This window comes from Pseudoliparis swirei, chromosome 11 (assembly GCF_029220125.1).
Source record: "Pseudoliparis swirei isolate HS2019 ecotype Mariana Trench chromosome 11, NWPU_hadal_v1, whole genome shotgun sequence".
Lineage (NCBI taxonomy): Eukaryota > Metazoa > Chordata > Actinopteri > Perciformes > Liparidae > Pseudoliparis > Pseudoliparis swirei.
In genome coordinates, this window is record NC_079398.1 from 3,430,184 (window position 1) to 3,454,978 (window position 24,795).

General features: G+C 42.8%; 5 protein-coding genes across 8 annotated transcripts; 4 read left to right on the forward strand and 1 right to left on the reverse strand.

Moving 5' to 3' along the window:
* Window positions 1-224: 224 nt before the first annotated feature.
* mlh3 (mutL homolog 3 (E. coli)) lies at window positions 225-7,803 on the forward strand. Of its 3 annotated transcripts, none has more exons than XM_056426264.1 (13): window positions 225-2,830; window positions 2,938-3,039; window positions 3,159-3,238; window positions 3,380-3,484; window positions 3,593-3,671; window positions 3,745-3,813; window positions 3,929-4,037; window positions 5,919-6,078; window positions 6,188-6,211; window positions 6,319-6,397; window positions 6,527-6,678; window positions 6,774-6,849; window positions 7,614-7,803. In XM_056426264.1, exons 1-12 carry the CDS (start codon window positions 247-249, stop codon window positions 6,843-6,845), a joined length of 3,615 nt encoding a protein of 1,204 aa, XP_056282239.1. In that variant the 5' UTR covers window positions 225-246; the 3' UTR covers window positions 6,846-6,849; window positions 7,614-7,803. The 3 variants fall into 3 exon arrangements, with proteins under 3 accessions (XP_056282239.1, XP_056282240.1, XP_056282238.1); XM_056426265.1 differs by having other exon boundaries at window positions 6,774-6,845; XM_056426263.1 differs by lacking the exon at window positions 7,614-7,803 and having other exon boundaries at window positions 6,774-7,107.
* LOC130201318 (transmembrane emp24 domain-containing protein 10-like) lies at window positions 6,886-8,757 on the reverse strand. The gene is made up of 5 exons (XM_056426266.1): window positions 8,478-8,757; window positions 7,963-8,080; window positions 7,810-7,883; window positions 7,577-7,682; window positions 6,886-7,364 (listed from the first exon to the last, which is right to left on the reverse strand). Exons 1-5 carry the CDS (start codon window positions 8,655-8,657, stop codon window positions 7,243-7,245), a joined length of 600 nt encoding a protein of 199 aa, XP_056282241.1. The 5' UTR covers window positions 8,658-8,757; the 3' UTR covers window positions 6,886-7,242.
* A 1,298-nt stretch (window positions 8,758-10,055) lies between these two features.
* Window positions 10,056-12,458, forward strand: fosaa (v-fos FBJ murine osteosarcoma viral oncogene homolog Aa). Its single transcript, XM_056426269.1, has 4 exons — window positions 10,056-10,176; window positions 10,379-10,606; window positions 10,932-11,039; window positions 11,137-12,458. Exons 1-4 carry the CDS (start codon window positions 10,090-10,092, stop codon window positions 11,803-11,805), a joined length of 1,092 nt encoding a protein of 363 aa, XP_056282244.1. The 5' UTR covers window positions 10,056-10,089; the 3' UTR covers window positions 11,806-12,458.
* Window positions 12,459-12,505: 47 nt separating this feature from the next.
* jdp2a (Jun dimerization protein 2a) lies at window positions 12,506-18,884 on the forward strand. Of its 2 annotated transcripts, none has more exons than XM_056426267.1 (4): window positions 12,506-13,003; window positions 14,909-15,126; window positions 16,337-16,441; window positions 16,563-18,884. In XM_056426267.1, the coding sequence occupies exons 1-4, from the start codon at window positions 12,916-12,918 to the stop codon at window positions 16,746-16,748; spliced, it is 597 nt and encodes a 198-aa protein (XP_056282242.1). In that variant the 5' UTR covers window positions 12,506-12,915; the 3' UTR covers window positions 16,749-18,884. The 2 variants fall into 2 exon arrangements, with proteins under 2 accessions (XP_056282242.1, XP_056282243.1); XM_056426268.1 differs by having other exon boundaries at window positions 12,911-13,121.
* A 5,359-nt stretch (window positions 18,885-24,243) lies between these two features.
* Window positions 24,244-24,795, forward strand: LOC130201589 (feline leukemia virus subgroup C receptor-related protein 2-like). The gene has a single exon (XM_056426658.1). It carries the CDS (start codon window positions 24,289-24,291, stop codon window positions 24,793-24,795), a length of 507 nt encoding a protein of 168 aa, XP_056282633.1. The 5' UTR covers window positions 24,244-24,288.

Here is a 24,795-nt window from a genome sequence, read left to right on the forward strand (position 1 = left end):
GAGGATGAGTTCAACATGGGCTTCGATATTTTTATTTTTTTATTTTAACAGGCAGTGTATCCCGACTTTTAAAACGTGTTGCAATCAACAAAGTGGTCGTTGGGAACATGTTTGGAACTCGTATAGCTAACTCGCATCACTCTGCGTTCGCTAGCAACGGGTCATTCTAAGCCACTTGACTAATTGTATTGACTTTACGCTGAAGTTGGCCAGGACAGGTGAGAACACCTGCATTATATTAACACCATGATTAAGTGTCTGTCTGAAGAAGTGCAGGGGAAGCTTCGCTCCGGCGTCGCCATTCCCTCCCTTCAGCAGAGCATCGAGGAGCTCATCCTCAACAGCATCGATGCCGAGGCGACCTGTGTGGGGGTGAGGGTGGACATGGAGGCGTTCAAAGTACAGGTGGTCGACAACGGTGCTGGGATGACGGCTGAGGACATGGAGTGCGTGGGAAACCGATACTACACGAGCAAATGCAGCACTGTTGGAGACCTGGACAATCTCAGGTGGTATGGGTTCAGAGGAGAAGCCCTGGCAAGTGTTGTCTCACTCGCCACACTCGTTGAAATCTCCGCCCGGACCAGATCATCGGTAAAAACTCACATCAAAATCTTCAAGGGTGGCAAGGGCATGGATGTGTTCGAAGCAGAGAGTACTCGACCCTCTTCAGGGACGACCGTTGTCGTCTGTAACTTCCTCCACAACATGCCAGTGCGAAGGAAGAGGATGGATGCCGTCCTGGAGGGCGAGAGGATCAGACACAGGGTGGAGGCCATTTCACTGATGCATCCCTCTGTGTCTTTCACCCTGAAGAATGACTGCACAGGAGCCATGACGGTTCAGCTTCCTAAAGCGAGAAGCACCTACCACAGGTTTGTGCAGATACACGGTCTCGGGCGAGCACAGAAGCTCGGAGAAATCGGCCACACTCGCGGTCAGTTTGAAGTGACGGGTTACATCGGCAGAGAAGGCCACTACAATAACAGCTTGCAGTTCCTGTATGTGAATGAAAGGCTGCTCCTGAAAACACGGATACACAAGCTTCTGAACCTTCTTCTTCGCAGACTGAGCTGTTCAAATCAGAAAACCGACAGTCCAGACGGGCAGTCTGCTACCAGGAGTCCGAAGCACAAACGAAGCCAAGAACTGCATGGAGTGTACGTCATCAATATCAAATGCCTTTTCTCAGAGTATGACATATGTCTTGAGCCTGCCAAAACTCTGATAGAGTTCAGAGATTGGGATGAGATGTTGCTATGCATAGAGGAGGCAGTGAAAGCTTTCCTGAGCAAGGAGAACTTGGTGGCTGTGCTTTCTCAAGATGACTTGGACTATGTAGCTCCCAATTTGTTTTCCAGTCACAACACAGACCAAGAGGGACATAACGCGGGCCATGGTGACTCAGCAGCTGGCGTGGCTTCCTCACTAGATTGCACTTTTGGAATGAAACTGGCATCTAATCCTGTTTATCGAAGGCGCAAAGACGACTGTGCACACACGGACAGTGTTGGTCAGGAGTGTGGTCCGATGGAGGGCGAGGAAGAGACTGCAGGACAGGGGAAGCAAAAGATAAATAGTGTAAAGAGTATAAACAAAGAATCTAGATCTGAGCCACTGTGTGATTTGCCTAGACTTGAAGCTACATCTGATAATAACATTACTGTGGAAGAGGAGTCAACCGTTAGTGATGCTGGGGAAGACACTCAAGTGTTATGTTTGTCAAATTCACTAGAAAACGAAAAACTGGAACTTTCAAAAGAAAAAGAGATACCAGTCAACACAACCCTCTCAGCCATTAGTGTGATCCCACTAGTTGGAATCTATCAACAAATTCAACCGGCTTCAAAAAGTATTGATCAAATATTACCCGACTGTCAGGGTTCAGGAGGACGTGAATTTACTTCAATATGTAACAGAAGGATCAGCCTGTCTGATCCATACATTCATGAAAATCTGCTCCCTCAGGACCTGTCCCAAATCAACAAGTCAGTATTTCAGCCACAAGTTTTAGTACAAAAATGTGAGGAGAGATCCGTTGCGTCAAAACGCAAAATCTCCCTGTGTGCCGGCCGTGACGGAAATTGTCCGAAACCATCCATCGACATAATTCCCTCAAAGATGCAAAGAATTTCAACTTGTCAAAAGTTGTCTTTATGTAAGGAGCCTGGGTCCCTTGAGAAGTTCAGAAGAACATGTGGTCCAGCTGATGAACTGAAGTTACCCTCTCAAGCGACTCATCAAGGGAATAATCCCAGACGTCATCAGACAGACGGCGGTGTTTTAAATTCCAAGAACATGTCTGTCTGCCAGAAAGAACCGCAAGATGGCGGCGGAACAGAAAAAGAAGAGACACGGAGCTTTCTCCGAAGTCCATTTGCCCTCCAAGCATTCGCCAAGTTAAAGCCAGTCTCGGGGCAGAATAGAGGACGCATATCTTTGGCAGCTAAACTCTTCCATTTGAAACGACACGGGACAGACGATTCAAACGTATTGCCACACTTATCGAGGACGACCTCGCGGGACGATACCCGTCTCCGTCGCGCTAATGATGACGGCCAAGACGGCAATAACAGCGAGAGTCACTGTGCCACGCCACGAAATCCTGAGACTGCCCATGGCTGCTGTGAAAGTCCTCCCCTGGCTGAGGGGGAAGAGGATACAACATCGGGGGACTGGCTTCATCACTACGACGCGTCTGTGGGAAAGATAGTTTATATCAACAGAGTGACTGGGCTCAGCCGCTATCAAGACCCACCGGCTGAAGAAACTCTCGCGCGCTGTACATCGGATGTCACCAATATGGCAGTTAGTGTCATCTCTGAAAGGGGTGAGTTAGCAGCTTATCCGCAGGTTATGTTGACATGATGGCAACTGGAACTAGTTCTCGACATTAACCAAGAATACCTCCACTGTCACTTGTTTCTTAAACTGTAGGGATGGAAGACAGATGTTACCCGTTTCAGGTGGATCTCGTATTGCCCTTCCTACCTAAATCCAGGACAGACAGAGTGATTAGTTCAGGGCTTGACGACAGAGGTACCCCACGGACAGACGGATCGGATTGTAGATCGCAGGCTGCCTTCCTCACACACACTCGTATACAAAAGGAATATTGTCTTGTTTGTGTTCATGCGTAATGTTGTTTGTCTTATCAGATGTCAATGTGGAGAGGTCCAACTCACTGAAGTCGTTGTACTCAAAGTGGAAGAATCCTGTGTTTGTCTGCCCTCCTACGGTAAACAAAACTTTTGTGTTGGCTTTGTAAGGATTTACATTATTTTTTGACTTATTTTATCTGTTGTAAATTTAAGCGTCTTAATATCAAAATCAATGAGCTGTTTTCAGTGACGCACTATGAACTCCACTGTGCCTTCAGGTCGGTGTGGACGTCTCAAGTGGGCAAGCTGAGGGACTGGCGGTCAAGATCCACAACATCCTGTTTCCATACCGCTTCTCTAAGGCCATGATTCACTCAATGAAGGCACATTGCTCTTTTTAGTTTGGCATGTTCTGAAATGTTCTTCATCATGCTTCATCCATTCCACCTTCATTGATGGTATAAATTAATTCCTATTTATTTACCGCCTAGGTTATTCATCAGGTGGATAAGAAGTTTCTTGCGTGTCTCATCAACACGAGAGATGAGGAGTCTGCGGCACACACCGAAGGTACAGGCGGGACTTAACTGGTGGTCTTTTGTTGTTTTGTCGGCATCTCATCCTCTTTCTGTTGAAACCCCAGGAAACCTTCTGGTGCTGGTAGATCAACACGCCGCACACGAGAGAGTTCGACTCGAAAATCTCCTCGCAGGTAACAAACACAACGACTGCACATTATTACTATTGATAATGAAATGTTCGATCAACAAAGCTGTTTTTGGGACCCTGATGCGATACCACAGTCATAAATGTGTGTCGTGTCATAGATTCTTATGAGGAGGACCCAGAGGCCCCTGGGGAGAGACGTCTGTGTTCATCAACCATTTTACCACCTCTCCAGATCAGTGTAACGGAGGAAGAGCAAAGGCTACTGAGGTGTGTGTATATAGTACTACAAGCAAATGAGAATACCTGTAAAACAAGAACACTTCCTGAAATAGAAAGTTTGAGAGAGAGTGTGTATATACATATATGTGTATATACATATATGTGTGTATATATGTATGTATATATACACTACCGTTCAAAAGTTTGGGATCACTTAGAAATGACTTTATTTTTCAAAGAAAAGCACTGTTTTTTCAATAAAGATAACATTAAATGAATCAGAAATACACTCTACATTGTTAATATGCTAAATGACTATTCTTGGTCGAAGTGTCTGGTTTCTAATGAAATATCTCCATAGGTGTATACAGGACTGTCTCAGAAAATTAGAATATTGTGATGAAGTTCTTTATTTTCTGTAATGCAATTAAAAAAACAAAAATGTCATGCATTCTGGATTCATTACAAATCAACTGAAATATTGCAAGCCTTTTATTCTGATTTATTGCTGATTATGGCTTACAGTTTAAGAAAACTCAAATATCCTATCTCTAAATATTAGAATATCATGAAAAAGTGTACTAGTAGGGTATTAAATAAATCACTTGAATTGTCTAATTAACTCGAAACACCTGCAAGGGTTTCCTGAGCCTTGACAAACACTCAGCTGTTATAAATCTTTTTTTTTACTTTGTCTGAGGAAATATTACAATTTTATGAGATAGGATTTTAGAGTTTTCTTAAGCTGTAAGCCATAATCAGCAATATTAAAAGAATAAAAGGCTTGCAATATTTCAGTTGATTTGTAATGAATCCAGAATGCATGACATTTTTGTTTTTTTAATTGCATTACAGAAAATAAAGAACTTTATCACAATATTCTAATTTTCTGAGACAGTCCTGTAGAGTCCCTTTTACAGCAACTATCACTCCAGTGTTCTAATGGTACATTGTGTTTGCTAATCGCCTTAGAAGACTAATGTCTGATTAGAAAACCCGTGCAATTATGTTAGCACAGCTGAAAACAGTTATGCTGGTGATATAAGCTATACAACTGGCCTTCCTTTGAGCTTGAAGTTTGTAGAACAAAATTAATATTTCAAATATTAATCATTATTTCTAACCTTGTCAATGTCTTGACTATATTTTATATTCATTTGATAAATACAAGTGTGATTTTTCATGGAAGACACGAAATTGTCTGGGTGATCCCAAACTTTTGAACGGTAGTGTATATATGTATGTATATATGTGTATATATATTATATGTATGTATATATTTATACATCTATATATATATAATGTTCAGTCCGTATGGTTAAAGGGCATTTATTCAAACTATGATATTGGCAATGAGATGAAGGAGAGTAGCAGTAAAGATGCCAAAAGGGTGAGTGCAGTGCCAGTGACGCAGCCGCAGTCATCCGCACTCTAATGAAGTGGCAGCCTTTATTAATAGTAGGGCGTACATCATCAAATGCCTTCGTTACAGCTCTCAAAGTAAAATACAATGGTTATGTTTTGTTCACTGCATTTTTCCTGTAATTGGCGAACTGTCAGACAATCCCGTTTCCAGCCAGTAGAATGAGTCGATTCCTAAGCGAGCACTTTGCCTGATTTGGACAAGAAAGTTCTGAATCTGTAACCGTCGCAATCTGCCGACAGTCGGTCAACTCACATCTTCAATTACCAAAATGAGCGAAACGCTCGAATGTGGCTCGGCTGTGAATGTTTTAAACGTTCACCATGGCTGTGTTCTGTTTTGTTTTTGTCTCACTGCATCCTGCAGCTTAAGATCAAACTCTTTCTGTTTACTTGTCTAATGAAATCTAATTGTCCTGGGTTAATTTGACACTGAGGTTTCATGCCATGGACTATTACATTGGCACTTTAGTTTTCGGTGTTGCTAATGGACTCTTCCTCTGAAAGGTCTTGTGAAGCACATTTGCGGAGTTTGGGCCTGGAAGTGAAGTTCTCACAGGCAGCGAATCCGCAAGCTTTAGTCGGAAAGGTACCGCTGTGCTTCATGGAAAAGGAGAGTAACGAGCTCAGGCGGGGGAGACCATCTGTTATCAAGTCTATTGTTAAGGTGAGACTCGGGACGCCTCTTTATTAATACCGCCTATTGAGTCACTCATTTAGCCGAGTGATCATCTCACGGCTCTTATTTTTCCCTTTTTTTTTTAATCGCACATCAGGAATATCTTCAGGAGCAGATCGAGGTAAGCTTGGAAATGTTTTTTTTAATCCCTAAACCTTTTCGTATGGAGAAAGAATATCATTGACTCGATAAAGTGTGACACGCCTCCATTCTTCTTGTTTTTCTCAGTTGCTCTGCTCGACCGGGAGAGTCAGAGGATCTCTGCCCCTCACGGTGCTGAAGGTGCTCGCCTCACTCGCATGCCACGGTACAGTCGCATGACGTCTCTCCATCCTCCAGTTTACTTTTTTGTGCATTGATGATTCAATAAATTACAGTTTCCCACTGAAATCTTGATTTAAAAAAAATCTATTTAATATATGTTTGCATTAAACAGGTGCCATCAAATTCAACGACAGCCTGAGTCGAGATGAATGCTGCAGCCTGGTGGCGTCCTTGTCCTCCTGTCAGCTGCCCTTCCAGTGTGCTCATGGCCGTCCATCCATTGCTCCCTTGGTAGACATCCTCCATTTGGACAAAGACGAGAAGGTACGAGAATGGAATAGCACATTTAAATGTGTGCTTAATATACTATTTAAGGCTTTTATAATGCGTTGGTGACTAAGCCTTTTTGTTTCCTGCAGGAATTACAGAAGCCCAACCTCCAAAAGCTGAGAAGAATGTATAAAGCGTGGGAACTATATGGAAATAGATGAGTGGGTGTGTCTTTACTGTCAACAGAATCATTGTTGAATCTTGTTTGTGAATTCACAGGAAGACTTTTAATATGAACAACATATTTAACATATATAGCAAACAAATACACAAACTGTTCTTACAGCAATCGCTCATTTGCTAATAACATTCTTAAACTGAATTAAAAAACAACAAAGAAAAAAAGCATGATTTGGGAAAATGAATAATATGTGATTAAAACAACACAAGACCAGTTTGATATTTCCTGGAGGACAAACGATATCCGTTGTGTTTTTTCTCCACACGAACCCTTCAAATATGCATCGGGCGAAATGTGACGCGTGAAGACGAATGCAGCAAAAGGCGCGTTGCGGTGGCCGTGTATATGTTCCCAGACTTTCAGCCCCTCAGCAGTATTTACTCAATCAGCTTCTTGGTCTTGAAGAATCGTCTCAAGTAGAAAATCTGCCACGAGGCCAAAGCAAGACAACAGCAGACGGATGTGACGCTGAAGAGCTGCAGCCGCCTATTGGTGGAACCTGAACGAGAAAAGAATTTGCATTTAAATAGTATCAACACTTTTTCTTATCACTTCAACTTAATAGTTTCAGATGCATAAAGTAATGAATCGCACTTGAGGAGAAAACTGCTTCAACTCAAACCAACAAGCTCCTAGAAAACAGCGCAGCTGCATTTTTCTGCCCAAGTGGTGATTTACATCTACAGTCAACATATTGTCCTATTGATTTACTATTTGTCTGTCGCATCTCCTTCCCTCGTTTGCTCAGGTTGGTGAAGTCATCTGCAATGGACTGTGAGAGGAGCTCAAGGTGCTTCAGCTTCTCCAGTTTTTCAATCTGACAAAGAGTTTGCAAGATTAATTGTTGTCATGTTGCGCCATCATACATTAAATCATCAGAAGTAGTTTGGATTCAAACTAATGTTACTGATATTTGATGTAATAGTATTAACGTGACCCCTCACCTCTCTGTTGTTCTGGGCCTCCACACCATGCTTCAGGTTCAGTATGACCACTTGGTCTGGGACCCTCCCAGTGCCTAATGACAAGCGTTTGTTTGAGTTGTAATGTTACCTGTATCACTAATTCATTGAGAAAAATATTACAACCTCACTCACTTGAAGATATGCTGCTGAAGCAAACTTCAATCCTTTCGTCATTTGGTGTTATGAATGACCATTTCCCTTTCGTGGCGTTCTCCTTGACGTACAACGTCTCCCACAAAGAATCAATGACCTGAGGAAAGAGTGAACAGAGGGGATCAACTAGATCTCTCAATTATCAACGGCTCTCAGCCTTTGGAGTAAAGCTGGATGCCAAATCAATATCTTAATGGTATCTTGATGTGACACAAGACTAGTTTTTTTTTTACCTAATCTTGAAAGAACCCTATTACAATTAATGCACAACGTTGTTAACATGTTATTAGACTGTTTTAGTACATTTTGGATTATTCACGTTACACTTTTTCTTTTTCTTTCAATTTAACAAATATATTTCTGACAGAATATCAACACGTATTGACAAGAATAAATATTCATTGCAGAACGTATTTTTTTTGTAATGGTATTTTCACTCTTGGTTCAAGACACCCCCCCCCAGAAAAAGAGTGAGCAAGTGTGCCATATGGTACCTTCAAAGTAGTCCGAGTGTTTTCGTGCTGCTGCCTCACTTCGTACTCGCCTGAGACGAGCACGTCTTTGCCCACGTGTTCGAGGAGGCATTTTATCGAGTTGACCGGCAGGTGGAATGTCAGCGAGAGCACCGGGTCCAGGGGGACCGCCATCAGCAGCAGAACGCACAGTGTCGACATGCTGCGGGTCCCTTGTTGCGATGGGACGCGCCTGTCAGATGGAGCCCCGCCCCCTTCGTTCTTCTCCCTCCAGTTCCGGGTTGCGTCACGTGACTTCTCCGCCCCCACATGTGCAGCGTCTCTCCGCCGCCTCCGCCCCAAGTAAACAATTCAGCATCATTTCATTATGTTTGCCTCGAGTCTTATCTTTGGAAAGGCAGCTCTTAAAGTGCTGAGTTTATCCAGATGACTGTCAGACGGTCACAACATAAAAACACGGAGAAGACGATATATCATATGATATATAGACTTCTCCATGTTTTTTATGTTGTGACCGTCTGACAGATTCATGGATATGATTCATATACATGAAATGGTGAAAGGTCATATATACTTATACTATCTACTATATACTTTTGAAAAATGCGTCACGTTGACCTTGCAATTAATTGAGCATTTACGTTATTAGGATGTGTTGCCCGGCTACTTACGTACATAGTCTATACTCGTTATAAATTACATTATATGTTACCCTTCAATACATAATTGCACCAGGACATCAAGTTGTCATCGCCCAGGAAATTGTTAGCCTTCATATGTGTATTTATAAATAGACTCACGTTTCTCACCCCACATTGCATTCAGATGAAACCCATATTTGTGAATGGGAATGAAAACGGCTGTATGGTTTTGCAGTGATAAGGTTTATCAACAACAAAAATTGTGTAACACTGCATTTGTGGAGGAAATATACAGGAAGCTTAATATAATATAATATAATCCGTCAAAATAATGTTATTTTACCCCGAAATGTAGGCCCGTGTGCCTGTCTATGACCACCCTCCCCCTCCGCGGATGGTACGGTCTTGGTTCATTCATAAAATTCTAGCGGAGCATAAAAGGAGGGGCTTGCATTCTAGTCGTCCAGTTACCAGGTATATACCTGGAGAAAAGACCAACGACGCTCTGCCCACGGAAGGCCAGAGTCATATTTGTCATTGATCAGGACTCGGCTGTGTTTTCCCCCTGGTGATGGATCATCATAACCTGACGCCTGGCATGGATTCAGTCTCTCCCACCTGCTGGACAGAGTCTCCTGTCGGGACACTTTACCAACAGACGCCAGAAGAGGCGAGCTCTCCAGCTGCTTCCTCCTCGGAGAGCAATGCAAAGGTATGAATGGCTTTGTTTATCATACCCCCCCCCCCCCCCCCCGTTGTATGTGGTCCAATGACTGATTGTTTGTTAGCATATTCCAGGTGGGGGAGGGGGACCTGATTGATAAGATTTTAATTAACTCGGTGAGCTTTATTACAAATATATTTTTATTTTTCAATACAAATTTGATAAATAATTTGGAGATGAGATCCGCGTGGGTGGGAATGAGACCCATCGGCCCCGTTCTTCTGGTTGTTATGATCCCGACGTCCTGGGACCAAATGTGAGCGTGTCGATGCAGCGGCTCATTGAGAAAAATAAATCCATTCAGGAGACTCCACAGCATCTCTGCGTCAGAGTTGACGTCAGAAACCATGATAAAGTCAAATATTGATCTGGAGAAGGCTATTTCTGGACGGGTATATTTGTTACCCTCTGTTTCAGTCTCTAAACATACGAGTTGTGAGTTTAATGGACGATTATTATCACAAAAGATGCATTTTAAAGCCACTAACGGCACGGGAATGTGTTTATTTTAAGAAATCTCTTTGAAAGTCCTCACTCTCGATTATTTCCGTTTTCAGGAGCTCTGCCAAGACATGAACGTTGAAGACACTCCGTTTGTTCCAACAGTTACTGCAATTTCCTCTACCCCAGATTTCCAGTGGATGGTCCAGCCTACAATTATTACATCTGTCTCCTCGTCTCTGGGTAGCCAGCAAGCCAATGAACCACAAAGCTCTCACCAGGCAACACCCAAAGTGGGTGGGAACAAGAGCAAAAATGCTGTCAGAAAGGGGACAACTGAGCAGGTAGGTTATCTCGGATGAAGACTCCCTGCCATTGGACAGAATAGTCAACCGTGTACATTTACAGATGCTTGTCTGAATTGCTTGTGTGCAACAGGGCGATTGTGCACGCTCCTCTGGTGCCGTGTGCCGGCTGTGAGCCCTTCGGCAGTCAATTTATATTCAGGTCACAGCAAGTCTGCAACAATGGTCTATTTTTAGATGCAATGCAGCGAAACATGCTGTTGCCATTCTTTCGAGGGGGAATTGGCAACAGACGCCGTGGATTAGAGGATGAAACGTCTGGATTCTTCAAGGTAATGACTGAATCATTTCTTCCACATCCCAGCTGTCTGCAGGGGAGGAAGAGAAAAAGAAGATAAGGAGGGAGAGGAATAAAATGGCTGCAGCCAAATGTCGCAACAGACGGAGGGAACTCACAGACACACTGCAAATTGTAAGTAAACAGTGATTTCTTTACTCAGCTGCCATATGCACCCGATGTTTGCGTGTTTTCCATTGTGGATGACTCTGGTTGTCGATCCGTTTTGAAGGAGACAGACAAGCTGGAGGAGGAAAAAGCCGCCCTGGAGATGGAAATAGCCAACCTCCTCAAAGAGAAAGAGCGGCTTGAATTGATCCTTGCCTCACATAAACCAGTGTGCCAGATGTCAGAAGAGTTGCAGTCTATTTTTCAGGAGCCCGCGGGGTCCCCCGAGCTACCGCCCAGTCCAGAAGAGGACCGACTTCCAGAGGATGGCACCCAGGAGGCTCCGTCGCTCCACGACATGGATATCTCCAGGGATCCGTCCACAGCCATCTCTGGAAACTCCAATATCTTGCTGTGTGCCAGTGCTGAAATCCACATCTACGATCTCGAGCCCTCTCTGGACATTAAGGAGGGGCTGCTGGAAAATATGTCGCCCAGTTTGGAGGAGAAAACCCCGATGGAGACGGCTCGATCCGTGCCAGACATCGACCTGAGCAGTTCTCTCGGGGTCTCGGACTGGGAGACCCTGTACAAGTCGGTTTCCAGCGACCTGGAGCCTCTCAGCACTCCGGTGGTGACCTCCACCCCCACCTGCAGCAGCTACCTGTCTGTGTTCACATTTGCGTGTCCAGAGCTGGACTATCTCACAGAGGGACTCGATGGTCACAAAGGCGGAGGGGGCAAGGCGGAATCGGGGGATCTTCTCAACTCCCCGACTCTCCTGGCCTTATAATGTGCAGAGGGAAGTGATCTGTGTGATCTCTCTAGCTTTTCTGTTTGCAGTTTCCTAACTTTTAAATGATCTGAACAACATATGCCACAGTATGCTGTGACACTACAAGGAATACATCCATGACATGTCACGTGTTTGTGACTAAGCAAACATGTAAACTTTCTCCAAATACATAACCAACAGAGCGATGTAGTGAAAAGCATGGCTTTTACTTTTACAGGTGGGACTGAAGTAAGTCTTGATTTAACGATGCATGCTGACGGATTCCAAATAATATTCAAACTATATATATATTTCTATATATATATATATCTATATGATCTGTTCCTAGATCAGATCTGTTATGTGGGATTTAATGTATCAGTATGGTTTTGTGTTTATAGTGTATTGATTGCTATAAATGTTGTATTTACGTATTCATCCATGTGAAGTGCATACCTCAATGTCCTCAAGTGTGGTTTGACCTTGTTGAAAGTTTTCCATGAAAACATCCAGTGCTATATGCTATATATCTTATCAAGATGTAACTTATGAGTTATTTTTTTACCTTTTCAGACTTTGACTTATTTGTTAAATTTAAGAAGAAGTCAAGTGAGCATTGATTGCTTATCTATTCTGCTGAATAATTCAAATAAATCTACATTCAGAGTGGAGTTTGGTGCTGCTGTTTGTAATTTCTTTCCAATAAATCTTTTTCTCAATCAAGGTGAAAATATGAAAAGCTTGTATTTAGAATAGTTATAATTATACAAAGCAAATATAACGTGCAAGGCAGAGTTATGGTAAAGGTATCAAATGAATTGTAGTATTATTTTTAACATGACGTCTGCTTCCTAAAGCCTCGTTAACATGACGTCTGTGTTGTGGTCTGCTGCGCTGGGCGCGTGTGTTGGTTGCCTTCCAGTGGCGGCCTCCACCCGAGCCTCATTCTGTCGTTGCATTGCAGCCTCAGTGTTTCTTTATGGGAGGAGCGGTGCGACTTCCCCACTTCTGCCCCCACGATGTAGGCTACTTTTTTTTTTACATCCCTGCTTACGTTTGGCTGGCATAGCCTAATTTCCGCATTCCCAAAATCCTCCCAAATTGCGGATCACGTTTAAAATCGCGCTGATGCAACGGTTTCCACTTTTTAAAATCTATTCTCGACCCTGGGCTGGCCAGAAGAAAGGACATTTGTTGCACCTGGGATCAAAGTCAGGTCGGTATACCAAACTTCGTAAACCGAGAGCTGAATAATGTCTCCACACTGAACGGGCTGCTGGCGCGCGCCACGCATTGGTCACAACGAGCCGAGCGCGCGGACCGGCGGCGACGAGGTCTGTGATGCCTTCTGGTTTAACTCCATTTCCTGCAGTCGCGGGCTTCACGCAGCTTCTGTTGTGTCCTCGAAGTAGTCCTGACGTCTTATTGAGCATGCCACAGAAAGATGCTTTTGTCTTGTGTGTGCATGCCCCTCGTACATGGAACTACGGCGTGCACATGCAGAACACGATGTTCCTCCGTGTCTCCGGCTCGGTGGAGTCTGTGCATCGCTTCTTTAACTGGGTTTGGATCGAAAGCGAAATCCGTCCTGAAAGACGAGCGCTCGCGTTTTGTTGTCGCTGCAGCTCGTTTGACTGGAAGACGAAGTTACGTAAGGTAAATGCCGCACTGGAAGAAAAAAAAACTTCCGCTTTCAAGTTGACCAATGGCCTCAGTATGCACGCTGTAACGCAACGTAGACGGCTTCAGATACACATGTGCATCAACTACTGACAACTCCTGTTCATAAACTAACCGGCAGGGGTTTCTTCTTCTTGTAAAAGTGCATAGTTAAAAAAAATACTCAGTATACGTTGAATAACTTGGCTTCTTGGACAAATACAGATATAATTACAATAATGCTAAATAGCCTATAGCTGTTTTAATCATAACACCTTCACTGTGGACCATACTTGGGAGTCCATCTCAATGTTCAAGCACCATGTTGTTAAGGAAGCGTTGTCTTTTGTTTTGGTTGATTGTTGTTATTAAAATGTAAAAACTCATTTGAAAAGCAGGTCATTACAAATCACATCCTTTTGGTCTTGCACCATTTGTAAGACTAGCCTATCACGTGCCAGAAGGTTGGCCTTTCACTTTGCCTTTTTGACCTGTCTGGGGAAGCGTGAAAACGGTTCTGGCATTACTGTTTAGTAGACGCACAATTGGCATACACACACTCTTCCCTTGGAAAGCCCATCTATGTGTCTTCTCTTGTGATAACAGACTGTTGTTCTGCTGTTTATTTCTTGTAGAGCGGGCTACTGGTCTGAGTGTTGGACCTTAGATGAGTTTTTGGCTGCATCATGTGACTTGGAAATATGAGTCATTTCCTGTGTCTTTGGCTGTCTTTGCTCTCACACACCTGTCGTTGTCTTTGGATATATTTAAACGTTCATGTTCAGCGTTTTTTAAATGTGCCATTCGTCAGTGATAGTGCAAAAAAACTAGTTCTGCACAAAAAATAATAAGTAGACAGTGTCAACTTACATTTGTTATGTAACTAAACCAAGCAAGTTCAATTTTGGTTCATATATTTGTATGCAGAATTTTGGAAGCCACATTTCACTCCCCCGACATTAAGTCTAATAAGGTGGATATTCATTTAGTTATCCTTGAAATAAAGAGGAATTTGTCTGAGTGTGCTTTGTACAATGTCACTTGTCTCTATTTTGGCCTCTGGGGATTACATAAGGCGAATTCTAGCCAAGATCCCTGTTAATGGCTGTATATTCATTCCAAAAACAGAAGCAAAATAGTAAAATGGCCTCATGAGAGCAGCCTTAGCATCCAGCTCCTACAACAGACCAGCAATTCATCGGTACGGCATGAAGTCTGACTGCTATAAAGGAACCGTGCACCTCAGGCACATTACTATGCCTTCTTGAAGCGCCGTAACAAACAGCCCTTACATGTCTGTGTGCTGCTAATAACTGTAAAATGGCTTTTCTGCCCTCATACCATACAGTATGCCCCAGTATGTACGATAACAAGCAGAGCGCACAGAGTTGTACATGTTTCTCATTGATCTGCTTTAGTCGCAGTCTGAGTTTGTCTTCCATTTTCTCCCCGTGACTACTAGCTGTGGTCACGACCGAGTCTGACGCGATGCCAGGACGAATCCCAGATCCCTCTGTGACAGCGGGCTCCCTGCCCAGCCTGGGTCCACTGGCTGGGATCTCAGCCACCACGCTGACTGACGAGCTCAGATTCGGGGACTTCCAGGAGTTCGGCACAATGCTGTCACCTCTGCACTTCCTGGGCAGTCTGGGGAAGAGGCCCCCAGTCATCAAAACAGAGGTACGGGAAACACGGAGCAGCTGATAACGAGATCATGTAAATACCAAGAGTGCATTTTGAGTCGTTACTCACTTTACATGCTTTTTCTAAACTGACGTTTGAACATTCATGGTGTAGCGGCCATTTGTCGTCCGAAATCAAACAAAAACATAAATCAAACCGCCACTGATGCACTGTGGGTTTCGGTGTTGACGATGCAAAAGAAAGTAATGTCCATTTCCGCCTGTTGTTATTTTGATAATTTATTTCTTAAACCAAAAAATAAAGAACAAACAAAATGTTGACACTTCCCTGTGCTGTGGTAAAAAAACATTGGCCACCCTGGTGCATGCTGGTCCTGTGCCTATCCACCTCTACATATAACCACAGGCGCCCAGTGTTACCCAATCAGTGAACCTACAACTAAATATATTAAACTAAACTACAACGATCATAAGAAACAACTAACATATCAAAACATAACCTAAATAAGCAATAAACAATCAATATTACTTTACAATAAAACTTAAATACAAAAGTCAAATTAAATAGCTCCAACACATGGGATTTAGCCACAGTGAATGAAATATTCAATTTCAATATTTAAAATGAAATATACAGATTATAGTTTAACTGTGTGGAAAATGTGGCTGATGTATCATAAACAATTTGCCTGAAGTGAAAACGCCCTTGAAACGTTGTTGTGTTATGTGTTAATCAACAGTTCCACCTAGTGGACATAGCGGGACACAATACTGTTGTTAAATGTGAGGCTGGATGTCCAGGAAAATAAGTAAATACACATTTTAAAACAGTAAAATGACAACTTTGTCATAAGAATTTATAGGCAAACATGGCAGATAAGGCTAAACATCGGCCTTGTTATGTCTTGGATCGCTTCACACCTGGTGACTTCATTGAGTTGATGTTAAACCCATTAAACGTGCATGTTGGGAGTGAGACAGGTTAACGTGCATGCAAAGTTAGTATAATATTAAAATCATGTAAACAAAGGAAATGTGTCGGTTTGTTTTAGCTCAACATTCCTTTTTCTTATTGATCGAGATGGTGAAGAAGTCACGGCCAAAGCCAACTGCTATTACAGCCAAATGTACGATAAAGAAGATGAGATGATCTTTCGAATAATCTATCATCATTTTGCCCTGAACCACGGAGAGCAGGTCCATCATAACTTAATTTCAAACATTTTTTTACCTGCTCTGTTGCTTAGAGAGATGAAGAGACCGACAGGAGGAAACGAAGGCGAGAGAAAAACAAAGTGGCAGCGGCTCGATGTCGAAATAAGAAGAAGGAGAGAACAGATTATCTACAAAAGGTGAACCACAGTCACTTTGTCGTTATTTTAACTTCCACATGTGTATCTTTTGTTTTAATATCGCCAAAACATGCCTCGAGTATCAGCCGTACAACCTCCTTTTCTCTCCATCCCCTCGCAGGAATCAGAGAGACTCGAGATGTTAAACTCTGGCTTTAAGGCCCAGATTGAGGAGCTGAAGCTGGAACGACAGCAACTGATCCTCATGCTCAACCGGCACCGCCCCACCTGCATCGTCAGGACGGACAGCGTCAAAACCCCGGAGGGCGAGGCCAACCCCCTGTTGCAGCAGCTGGAGGGCAAGTGAGGGCGTCACCACTTTGTACAGTTTACGGTTGAGAAGGAGGAGCCAACTAGCAGCACTTAAAGTCGGAGGAGATCCCGCCGAGCCCTCCCACCTCCACGCAGAGCGCCACGCCACGAAACGTGGATCCAATGGACACGGTTTATTGCAGTTCAGTCATTTATTCTGTGCCTTTGTCTCTCTTGCTCTCCCATTTATGTGTCATTGTGGCCACCGGAGCTCAAGCCACTGTCAGTATGAAGGTAAACAAAACAAAAAAACTAGTGCTGTGAAAAATAACGCGTTAACTCAGTTAATTCAATTTCAGGTTTAACTAGTTTTTTTTTTTTACGCATTTAACGCATGCGCAGAATGAGCTTCCAATCCGTCTGTTGTTGGTCGTCGGGACGAAAAAAAAGTCACTTGCAGAATGAGCTTCCAATACACCACTTCAATCTGAACTCTGTCCGCTCTCATGCAGACGGTCTGTTCATCGGTAATGATCCTTCCACAGGTTCACCTACGGAAACCTTGTTACGACTTTTACTTCCTGTAGATCAGGGTCTCAACACGTCGATCGCGACCTGCCAGTCGATCGCGGCGTAGTGTCGGTAGATCGCATGACATTAAAGAGATTGGCCCCTGACATGTTCTCTAGAGCACGTCTTTGTTCTTTTATTAAACTAAACATCTGTTGTTGATCGTATCTCCACAGCAGCATGTCATTTCTGTCTCTTCGCGTTGCGTTAACACTTATCGATCTCCGTCTCGCGCCACAGAGCTCCGTGCGCGCGCATCGGGACCGAGCAAAAAAAAGTCACTTGTCAATCTGTCCCCGTGTCCGGGCCGGTGAGGTTTCAGCTTTGCAGCGGTGTCCCCGCCGTCCCTTTCATCACGGCCCAGTTCATGAAGAAAACCCACACAGTCAGTTTGCCTCAGCAGCTGTTAGAGGAAGACTAGAGGCCTTTAGATTGTATCATGGTGGAGTTAATGGTTGACAAACAAGAGACAAATGTTCTGTTTAACCCTCCTGTTACCTTTACATTTACTAACATATTTTACCCTCGGGGTCAATTTGACCCCAGCAATTAAAACCTCCAGAAAAGTATTAGAATTAATTTTGCTTCCCAAGTTTAAGTGTGAGGTACTTTATGTTTGTTTGTTGACTACCTAAATAGCCCTTTAAATAAATAAAAAAGTTGATATTTCTTATATGTTTGACACAGTGAAAAACAGCCTGGGGTCAAATTGACCCCAAAGAACACCGACATTAAACATTGAATGGGGTCAAATTGACCCGAAAGGTAACAGGAGGGTTAAACATTCTGTTTAGGATGAAGATGTATTAATGTTCCATATGGAAGAAAACTGCTAAATAACTGCTGAGTTGCAGCACCATTGTATAGAAGAATGTATAAATGTATATATCCGTCTTTTGTCATAAATCTCTATGTTCTCACAAAATATTCCGAGAATATCGGTAATATGTGATTAATCATGATTAATCCACAAAAACCTGTGATTAACCCGATTAAAAATTTTAATCGTTTCACAGCCCTAAAAAAAACGCAACACAGCTGTTGGCACATTACTTCCCGTTCAGTTGGTTGTTTTGAAGTGGGTTTGTACTATATGTCTTCTTAATTGGAAATTGTTCACTGTTGAAAACAGTTTCAGTTTAGCAAATAATTTGGTGATCTACAAATGATCCATTTGATCTTGCTATTGTTAAAAATGTATTTTGGGAATCATAGGAACTGAAATTCAACTAGAGAAGAGCAATTCTTAATGGATACATTGAGTTTAATTTGCTCACTCAATTAAGAAAATAGTAAATTCTCAATTTACACACCCCACAGATAGGCAGAAGCTTTTTTACTTCAAAATGACCATCACTCATGGTCATTTTTGTTCTTTCATTTATTTGGTGGCTCAGCAGTTGATGCTTTTTCTCTAGCTCTTTTTGGCGCAGGCGTCATGTATGCACATATATATGTATCTATCTATATATATATGGACGGTTTACATTGTACTTTATAATCTGTAAGCATATTGTTACTACCAATTGTGTTTTTTATACTTTTGTATATGATGTTACGTATATAAGCTATCACAAAATCCCAATGTGTATTTCCTTAAGAAATAAATATTTAGTTTTTTTTTTGTATTAGATTTATTTGAGTCTTACAAAATAGAAAACATTTCAAAGCGTTCTGGTCAACGGTGCTATAGCAACCTGAGTAATTCTACATTTGGTATTATTTTCCACATGTCTGTAATAGTTGTGAGCAGGAGCTTTCAAATTATTTTAACTATATATATATATATATATATATTGTACCTCTCCAGCAGCCCACATTACCCTCAAGATTTGGCTAATTTCTGTCAATGAGGGAAAACTTTTTTTCAGCTGTGAGGAATTCCATACAAATACTAACTGTCACGGGAGTTTCAGGGTGAACCCAACAGCACGACTCGGGAGACTGAAGTGCAAATAATGATCCTTTACTCAAAGTAATATCAGGAACAGAATAGATAGAAATATATAAACACAATGTGGAACGCTCGAGGGCTCGGTCGGAGAAAACATAAAACAATCTGTCAGAGGACTTCTTCTTCTTCTTCTGTGGTGTTTTACAGCAGCTTGCATCCTTTTAGTTGCACTACTGCCATCTTCCGGTTCCTATCTACTATACTTTCCCCATCAGTCCTGTTGCTCGCAAAAAGTGCATGAAGCACCCTCTTCCCAGACCACTAGACCCCCACTCCAATATACTTCCTAGCTCTCTTCCCTTCATCCCTAGTCTCTCCATTTCTTCTAACATGGCCTTCCTTTCTGACCTGTATTTATTGCATGTGGTGACAACATGTTGTAGTTTCTGGTGCCTGGCAGCGCTCACAAAGTCCAGTTGGGTGTTTCCCCATCACAAATAATGTGCTGCATAAATAGCTGTGCCCAATCCTCAATCTTGCCATTGTGACTTCTTCCCTCCTATTTCCTCCCCTGACTTTTACCCCGCTCACTTTACTCTGGATTGAGTACAAGTGTCTCCCCCTCGTCTCCTGGTCCCATTGACGTTGCCACACCCTGTTGATATTTTCCTTGATGATGCCCTTTCCCTCTGCTTTAGATAACTTAACATCTACTTGTACTCTGTTTTCCTTTAGTGCTTGTTTGTCTAGTTTGTCCACTTTCTCATTCCCTCTTATACCTACATGGGCCGACACCCATAAAAATACTACTTCAATGCCTTGCTCCACTGCTCTTGAGTGCATTGTCAATATTGAAACAGTAGATCTTGTCGCGTTTTGGACAGACCCGACTTCAGACTGGCGAGTGCCGACATGGAGTCACTGCACACAAGGACTTTGCCTGATCTTTGTTTCTCAATCCACTCTCATGCCAAGACAATTGCGTACAATTCAACTGAATACACAGTCAGAAAATCCGAAGTGCGTTTGTATATTTCATAATTTTTGCTCGGGAATGAAACAGCAGACCCTGTACTGCCTGCAACTGGATCTTTAGATCCATCAGTGAAAACCTGCACATGCTCTACGTATTTTCCAACTGTGTACTCATAGAACTCACTCACTAGATCAGGATTCTTTTGTTTTACCTTAATCTGCAGCAACTCCATGTCTACCTCTGGTTCCTTCAGCAACCACACAGGAGTTATTGGCCAAATGACAGTAGGGATAAGCTCTATCTCAGAGACTCCTAGGCTTCTTGCTGCTGCTTCTCCTATCCAGCCAAAACTCGTCTTTGGCACTTTGTGCCTTTCCCAACATGCCTGCAGTACTTTTTTAGTTGGATGACTACCCTCATGACCTCTCAAATTTACCCAATAATTAACCAGCAGTTGCTTTCTGCGAAGACCCAGTGGCATTTCTCCGGTCTCTACTTGGATGGCGCACACAGGTGATGTTCTTACTGCCCCTATACAGATTCTCAAGGCCCTGGCCTGGATAACATCTAGCTGCTTCAGTGAGGTTTCTGAAGCTGACCCATATGCTACACTACCATAATCTAATCTGGATTTAATTAGAGCTTTGTACATGTGCAGTAGAGATGCAACCTCTGCTCCCCAGTCCAACCCTACCAGACATCTCAATACATTAATTACTTTTTTACACTTATCGCTAACGTTTTTAATGTGGTCCTTCCATGTTAATCTGCTGTCAAAGTGTACTCCTAAGAAACGAAACGTCTCTACTATTTCTAAATTGCTCCCATACAGCTTCACCTGACAGTTTCCCCTGGTTCTCCGTCTTGTAAAGAGCATTACTTTCGTTTTTTCTGCTGAAAATCTGAATCCCATTTCTTCCCCACCTTTCAACTTGTTTTATCCCTTCTTGCAATTTTTTAACAATATGTTCCAAGTTTCTACCTTTTTTCCATAGAGCCCCATCATCTGCAAATAGTGACCTTCCCACATCTGGTGAGACCTTTCCAAAGATGTCATTTATTGCAATGGAAAATAAAATAGGACTTACCACACTCCCTTGTGGTGTCCCATTTTCTACCTCAAATGTTCTTGACCTTTCAGTCCCTACTTTTACCTGGATAGTTCTTTTATCTAGAAATTCCCTAACCCAATTAAACAGTTTCCCCCTAATTCCTATGGAATGCATTTTAATCAATAGCCCTTCCCTCCATAGCATATCATACGCCTTTTCTACATCAAAAAACACTGCTGCCACAGTTTCTTTGTTAACCTGTGCCTTTTTTACCTCATCTTCTAAACATAGGATTGAATCCAAGGTTCCCCTACCTTTCCTAAATCCACTCTGGCACCCTACTAGTATCCGATGTTTCTCTACATAGTACATTAATCTCTCATTTACCATCCATTCCATAAGCTTGCATATATTCGACGTTAGCGCAATTGGCCTATAATTTGATGGGTTACTGGCATCTTTCCCTGGCTTCCTTATAGGGACAATCACAGCCTCCTTCCACCTTGCTGGTATGCTACCTTCCTCCCACACTTTATTATACAATGTTAACAATTTATTCAGCCCATCTCCACTTAATTGTTTGACCATAATGTAACATATGTCATCATTTCCTGGGGCAGTCATTCCAGCTTTAGCAACTGCTCTTGTTAGCTCCCCTATTGTAAATGGTACACTTAATTCATCTTCAGTATCCTCCTTCTTCCTCAAGGCCTCCCTATGTGTACATCTTGTTTCCTCTCTAGTTCGCTTCCCTTCCTCAGACAGATTGTTATTGCTGTGTATCTTTACAAATGTACTAGCCAACATAACAGCTTTCTCTTTATTAGTCACCGCTACCTCTTCTCCAGCTTTTAGTACAGGATAACTCCACTCTCTTCTGTCCCCTCCCATCTTTCTAATCATTCCCCATATTTCTCCTACTGGTGTTGTATTTCCAACTGTCTCACAAAACTTCCTCCAGTATGTCCTCTTTGCCTGCCTTATTGTCTTTCTCACTAATGCCTGAGCTTTCTTGAACTGTATCATATTCTGATAGTTATGGGTTCTTTTCATCAACTTGAATGCCCTGTTTCTATTTCTAACCACCTCTTTACAAGTATTGGTCCACCATGGTACTGCTTTTCTACTTGCTTTTCCTTTACTTTTTGGGATGGACTCTAGAGCAGCTGCTCTAATGCCTTCTACTATCATATCATTTAGGCTTTCTATAGGCATATCACCATTAATCTTACTCAGATGCCCATCACTCTTTTCCTTAAATCTCTTCCAGTTGGCTTTCCCAAAGACCCATTTGTTCGCCCCTGGCTTCTTCCACTACTGACATACGAATATTTATTTTACAAAATATCGGGTAGTGATCACTGCCTATAGTTCCCTCATGATATGCTTTCCAATCACACACTGCCGCAATGTTACTCGACACTCGTGTTAGGTCCAGCACAGACTCCTTTCCTGTGCTGACATTAATCCTGGTTTTACTCCCATCATTTATGCAGACTAAATTCCTAACATCTAATAGTTCGTCTATAGTTTGTCCATTGCCATCCGTACTTCCACTCCCCCATAATGTGTTATGTGCGTTGAAGTCCCCACACCATACTATACTTGTCCGATCTTGTCCTTCTATTTCTTCTAATTCTCTCAATTCTAATTTTACACATGGATTATAATAATTCACTACCACAAATTCCTTCCTATCACTCCAAACTTCAACTACCACATACTCCCTTTCTTGCCCTATACCCAGTACCCTATGGGGAATCCTTCTTTATAAAAGTAACACAGCCCCCTCCTTGTCCTTCTTTCCTATCTCTTCGAATTGATACATACCCATTTATTACAAAGTCCAATCTTGGCTTTAGCCACGATTCTTGTATGCACAGGACATCTGGTTTCTCCCTTCTGCTATCTATAAATTTCTTAAGCTCCTGCCCATTGGAAATTAAACTTCTTGCATTCCATTGAAGTATTAACATGATTATCACCCAATACATGCAAGCTGGCTTGCCTGTACACTAAGATGGTCTCTCACTTCCTCCCATTTTAAACCTATCATATCAAGATGATGTACTGCTGCTTTAACAATTATTTGAATCCTTTCAGTTTTTGACTTAACCTCAGCAGTTGCATTTATCACCCCTGCTATGAAAGTCACCATCTTCTCCTTCTCTGCCCGTACCCTGACTTTATCATTTCTTTCTGCTTCCACTGCCATTTGGACTTTATTGATACCCTCCTCTGGCTTCTTCTCCTGCCTCACCAACTTAACTGCTTCTGCATAAGTTACATTTCATTTCCTTCTTGTTTGTTGGACTTTCACCTCTCGCTTCATTGCTTCACATCCCCAATACGCAACACTATGTCTCCCACCGCGGTTGCAGCACTTTGGCTGAACTCCTTCTCCACACCTTCCATATTCATGTTCTCCTCCACACCTGGCACACCTTGTCTTTCCTCTGCACACTTTTGCCACATGCCCAAATTCCTGACATTTGAAACACCTCACTGGTTTTGGTGTAAACTCCCTTACTCTGTATTTCACAAATCCACAATACAGTTCTGCAGGAATGCTGTCAGAGGACAAGTGAGGGGACCTGAGTAGACAAGGACTAATGAGGGAATGGGCAACAGGTGAGACGGGCATGAGGACCAGGTGAAGGGAACGAGGGATTGAGTAGGTGGGAGTGATCAGAGGCAGGTGAGAGGACAGGTGAAGGCAGTTGGACTGACGAGGTGGGAAGCAGGATCTGGAATGACGTGATAGTTAGAGAGACAGGCACACAGAATGAACACAACTAATCAAAGAAAGGTGTGAAGCAAAACTGTGACAACTAACAGTGGAAAAGATAGGAGAATCTAGTATTTGTCTCATGAAGCATAATAACATAATGTTTGTGTAACCTTATTCCCTTCACTTTATGGGTATATTCTGCATTAAGTCACCAAACTACTCAAAGACTTTTTAAATCAAACAGGGTTGTTTTTTAATGTTAAACAAAAGTTTTATAACTACAGGGTTTACTTACAGGAGCATGACAAGTCGTTCTTTCCCTGGATGATTACAGACAAACATTCGGAACAAACAGGTTTACCTCCCCCATACATGTCCTGTGAGTGTGTTTATTGTCCATGTTACATCAGGTGCAACACAAAGAGGACTTCCCACACAGCTCAGGTATTAAACCAAGCAAAAACAAGTCAGTTCAGCGCGTACTCCCTGAGCAACGGGTACCAATGGATCCAGTACGGCAGCATCAGCAACATCATGATGAAGTTCTACGGCGTGGAAGGCTTCAGCATCGACTGGCTGTCCATGGTCTTCATGCTCACCTACATCCCCTTCATCTTCCCGGTCGCCTGGCTCCTACAAAAGAAGGGCCTGCGGGTCACCGCGCTCCTGGCCAACGTGCTGAACTTCGCCGGATCGTGGATCAAGGTGGCCAGCGCCAAATCCAACCTGTTCGGGGTGACCATGTTCGGGCAGTTCATAAGTGCTCTGTCTCAGGTCTTCATCCTCGGGATGCCTTCCAGGATGGCCTCGGTCTGGTTCGGCGCGAGCGAGGTCTCCACCGCCTGCTCTATTGGAGTTTTGGGGAATCAGGCAAGTTGA

What these genes read in the sequence shown, in the direction of transcription:
- mlh3 (XM_056426264.1), top strand. Translation starts at nt 247, where the DNA reads ATGATTAAGTGTCTGTCTGAAGAAGTGCAGGGGAAGCTTCGCTCCGGC. An exon ending in CCATGATTCACTCAATGAAG is followed by an intron (nt 3,485 to 3,592) that starts GCACATTGCTCT and finishes TTTACCGCCTAG; the next exon opens with GTTATTCATCAGGTGGATAA. An exon ending in TTATCAAGTCTATTGTTAAG is followed by an intron (nt 6,079 to 6,187) that starts GTGAGACTCGGG and finishes ATCGCACATCAG; the next exon opens with GAATATCTTCAGGAGCAGAT.
- LOC130201318 (XM_056426266.1), bottom strand. Translation starts at nt 8,657, where the DNA reads ATGTCGACACTGTGCGTTCTGCTGCTGATGGCGGTCCCCCTGGACCCG. An exon ending in ACACTCGGACTACTTTGAAG is followed by an intron (nt 8,081 to 8,477) that starts GTACCATATGGC and finishes CTCTTTCCTCAG; the next exon opens with GTCATTGATTCTTTGTGGGA. An exon ending in AGGCCCAGAACAACAGAGAG is followed by an intron (nt 7,683 to 7,809) that starts GTGAGGGGTCAC and finishes ACTCTTTGTCAG; the next exon opens with ATTGAAAAACTGGAGAAGCT.
- fosaa (XM_056426269.1), top strand. Translation starts at nt 10,090, where the DNA reads ATGCAGCGGCTCATTGAGAAAAATAAATCCATTCAGGAGACTCCACAG. An exon ending in ACGTCAGAAACCATGATAAA is followed by an intron (nt 10,177 to 10,378) that starts GTCAAATATTGA and finishes TTCCGTTTTCAG; the next exon opens with GAGCTCTGCCAAGACATGAA. An exon ending in GAAAGGGGACAACTGAGCAG is followed by an intron (nt 10,607 to 10,931) that starts GTAGGTTATCTC and finishes TCCACATCCCAG; the next exon opens with CTGTCTGCAGGGGAGGAAGA.
- jdp2a (XM_056426267.1), top strand. Translation starts at nt 12,916, where the DNA reads ATGCAACGGTTTCCACTTTTTAAAATCTATTCTCGACCCTGGGCTGGC. An exon ending in GCACCTGGGATCAAAGTCAG is followed by an intron (nt 13,004 to 14,908) that starts GTCGGTATACCA and finishes CGTGACTACTAG; the next exon opens with CTGTGGTCACGACCGAGTCT. An exon ending in GAACAGATTATCTACAAAAG is followed by an intron (nt 16,442 to 16,562) that starts GTGAACCACAGT and finishes ATCCCCTCGCAG; the next exon opens with GAATCAGAGAGACTCGAGAT.
- LOC130201589 (XM_056426658.1), top strand. Translation starts at nt 24,289, where the DNA reads ATGTCCTGTGAGTGTGTTTATTGTCCATGTTACATCAGGTGCAACACA.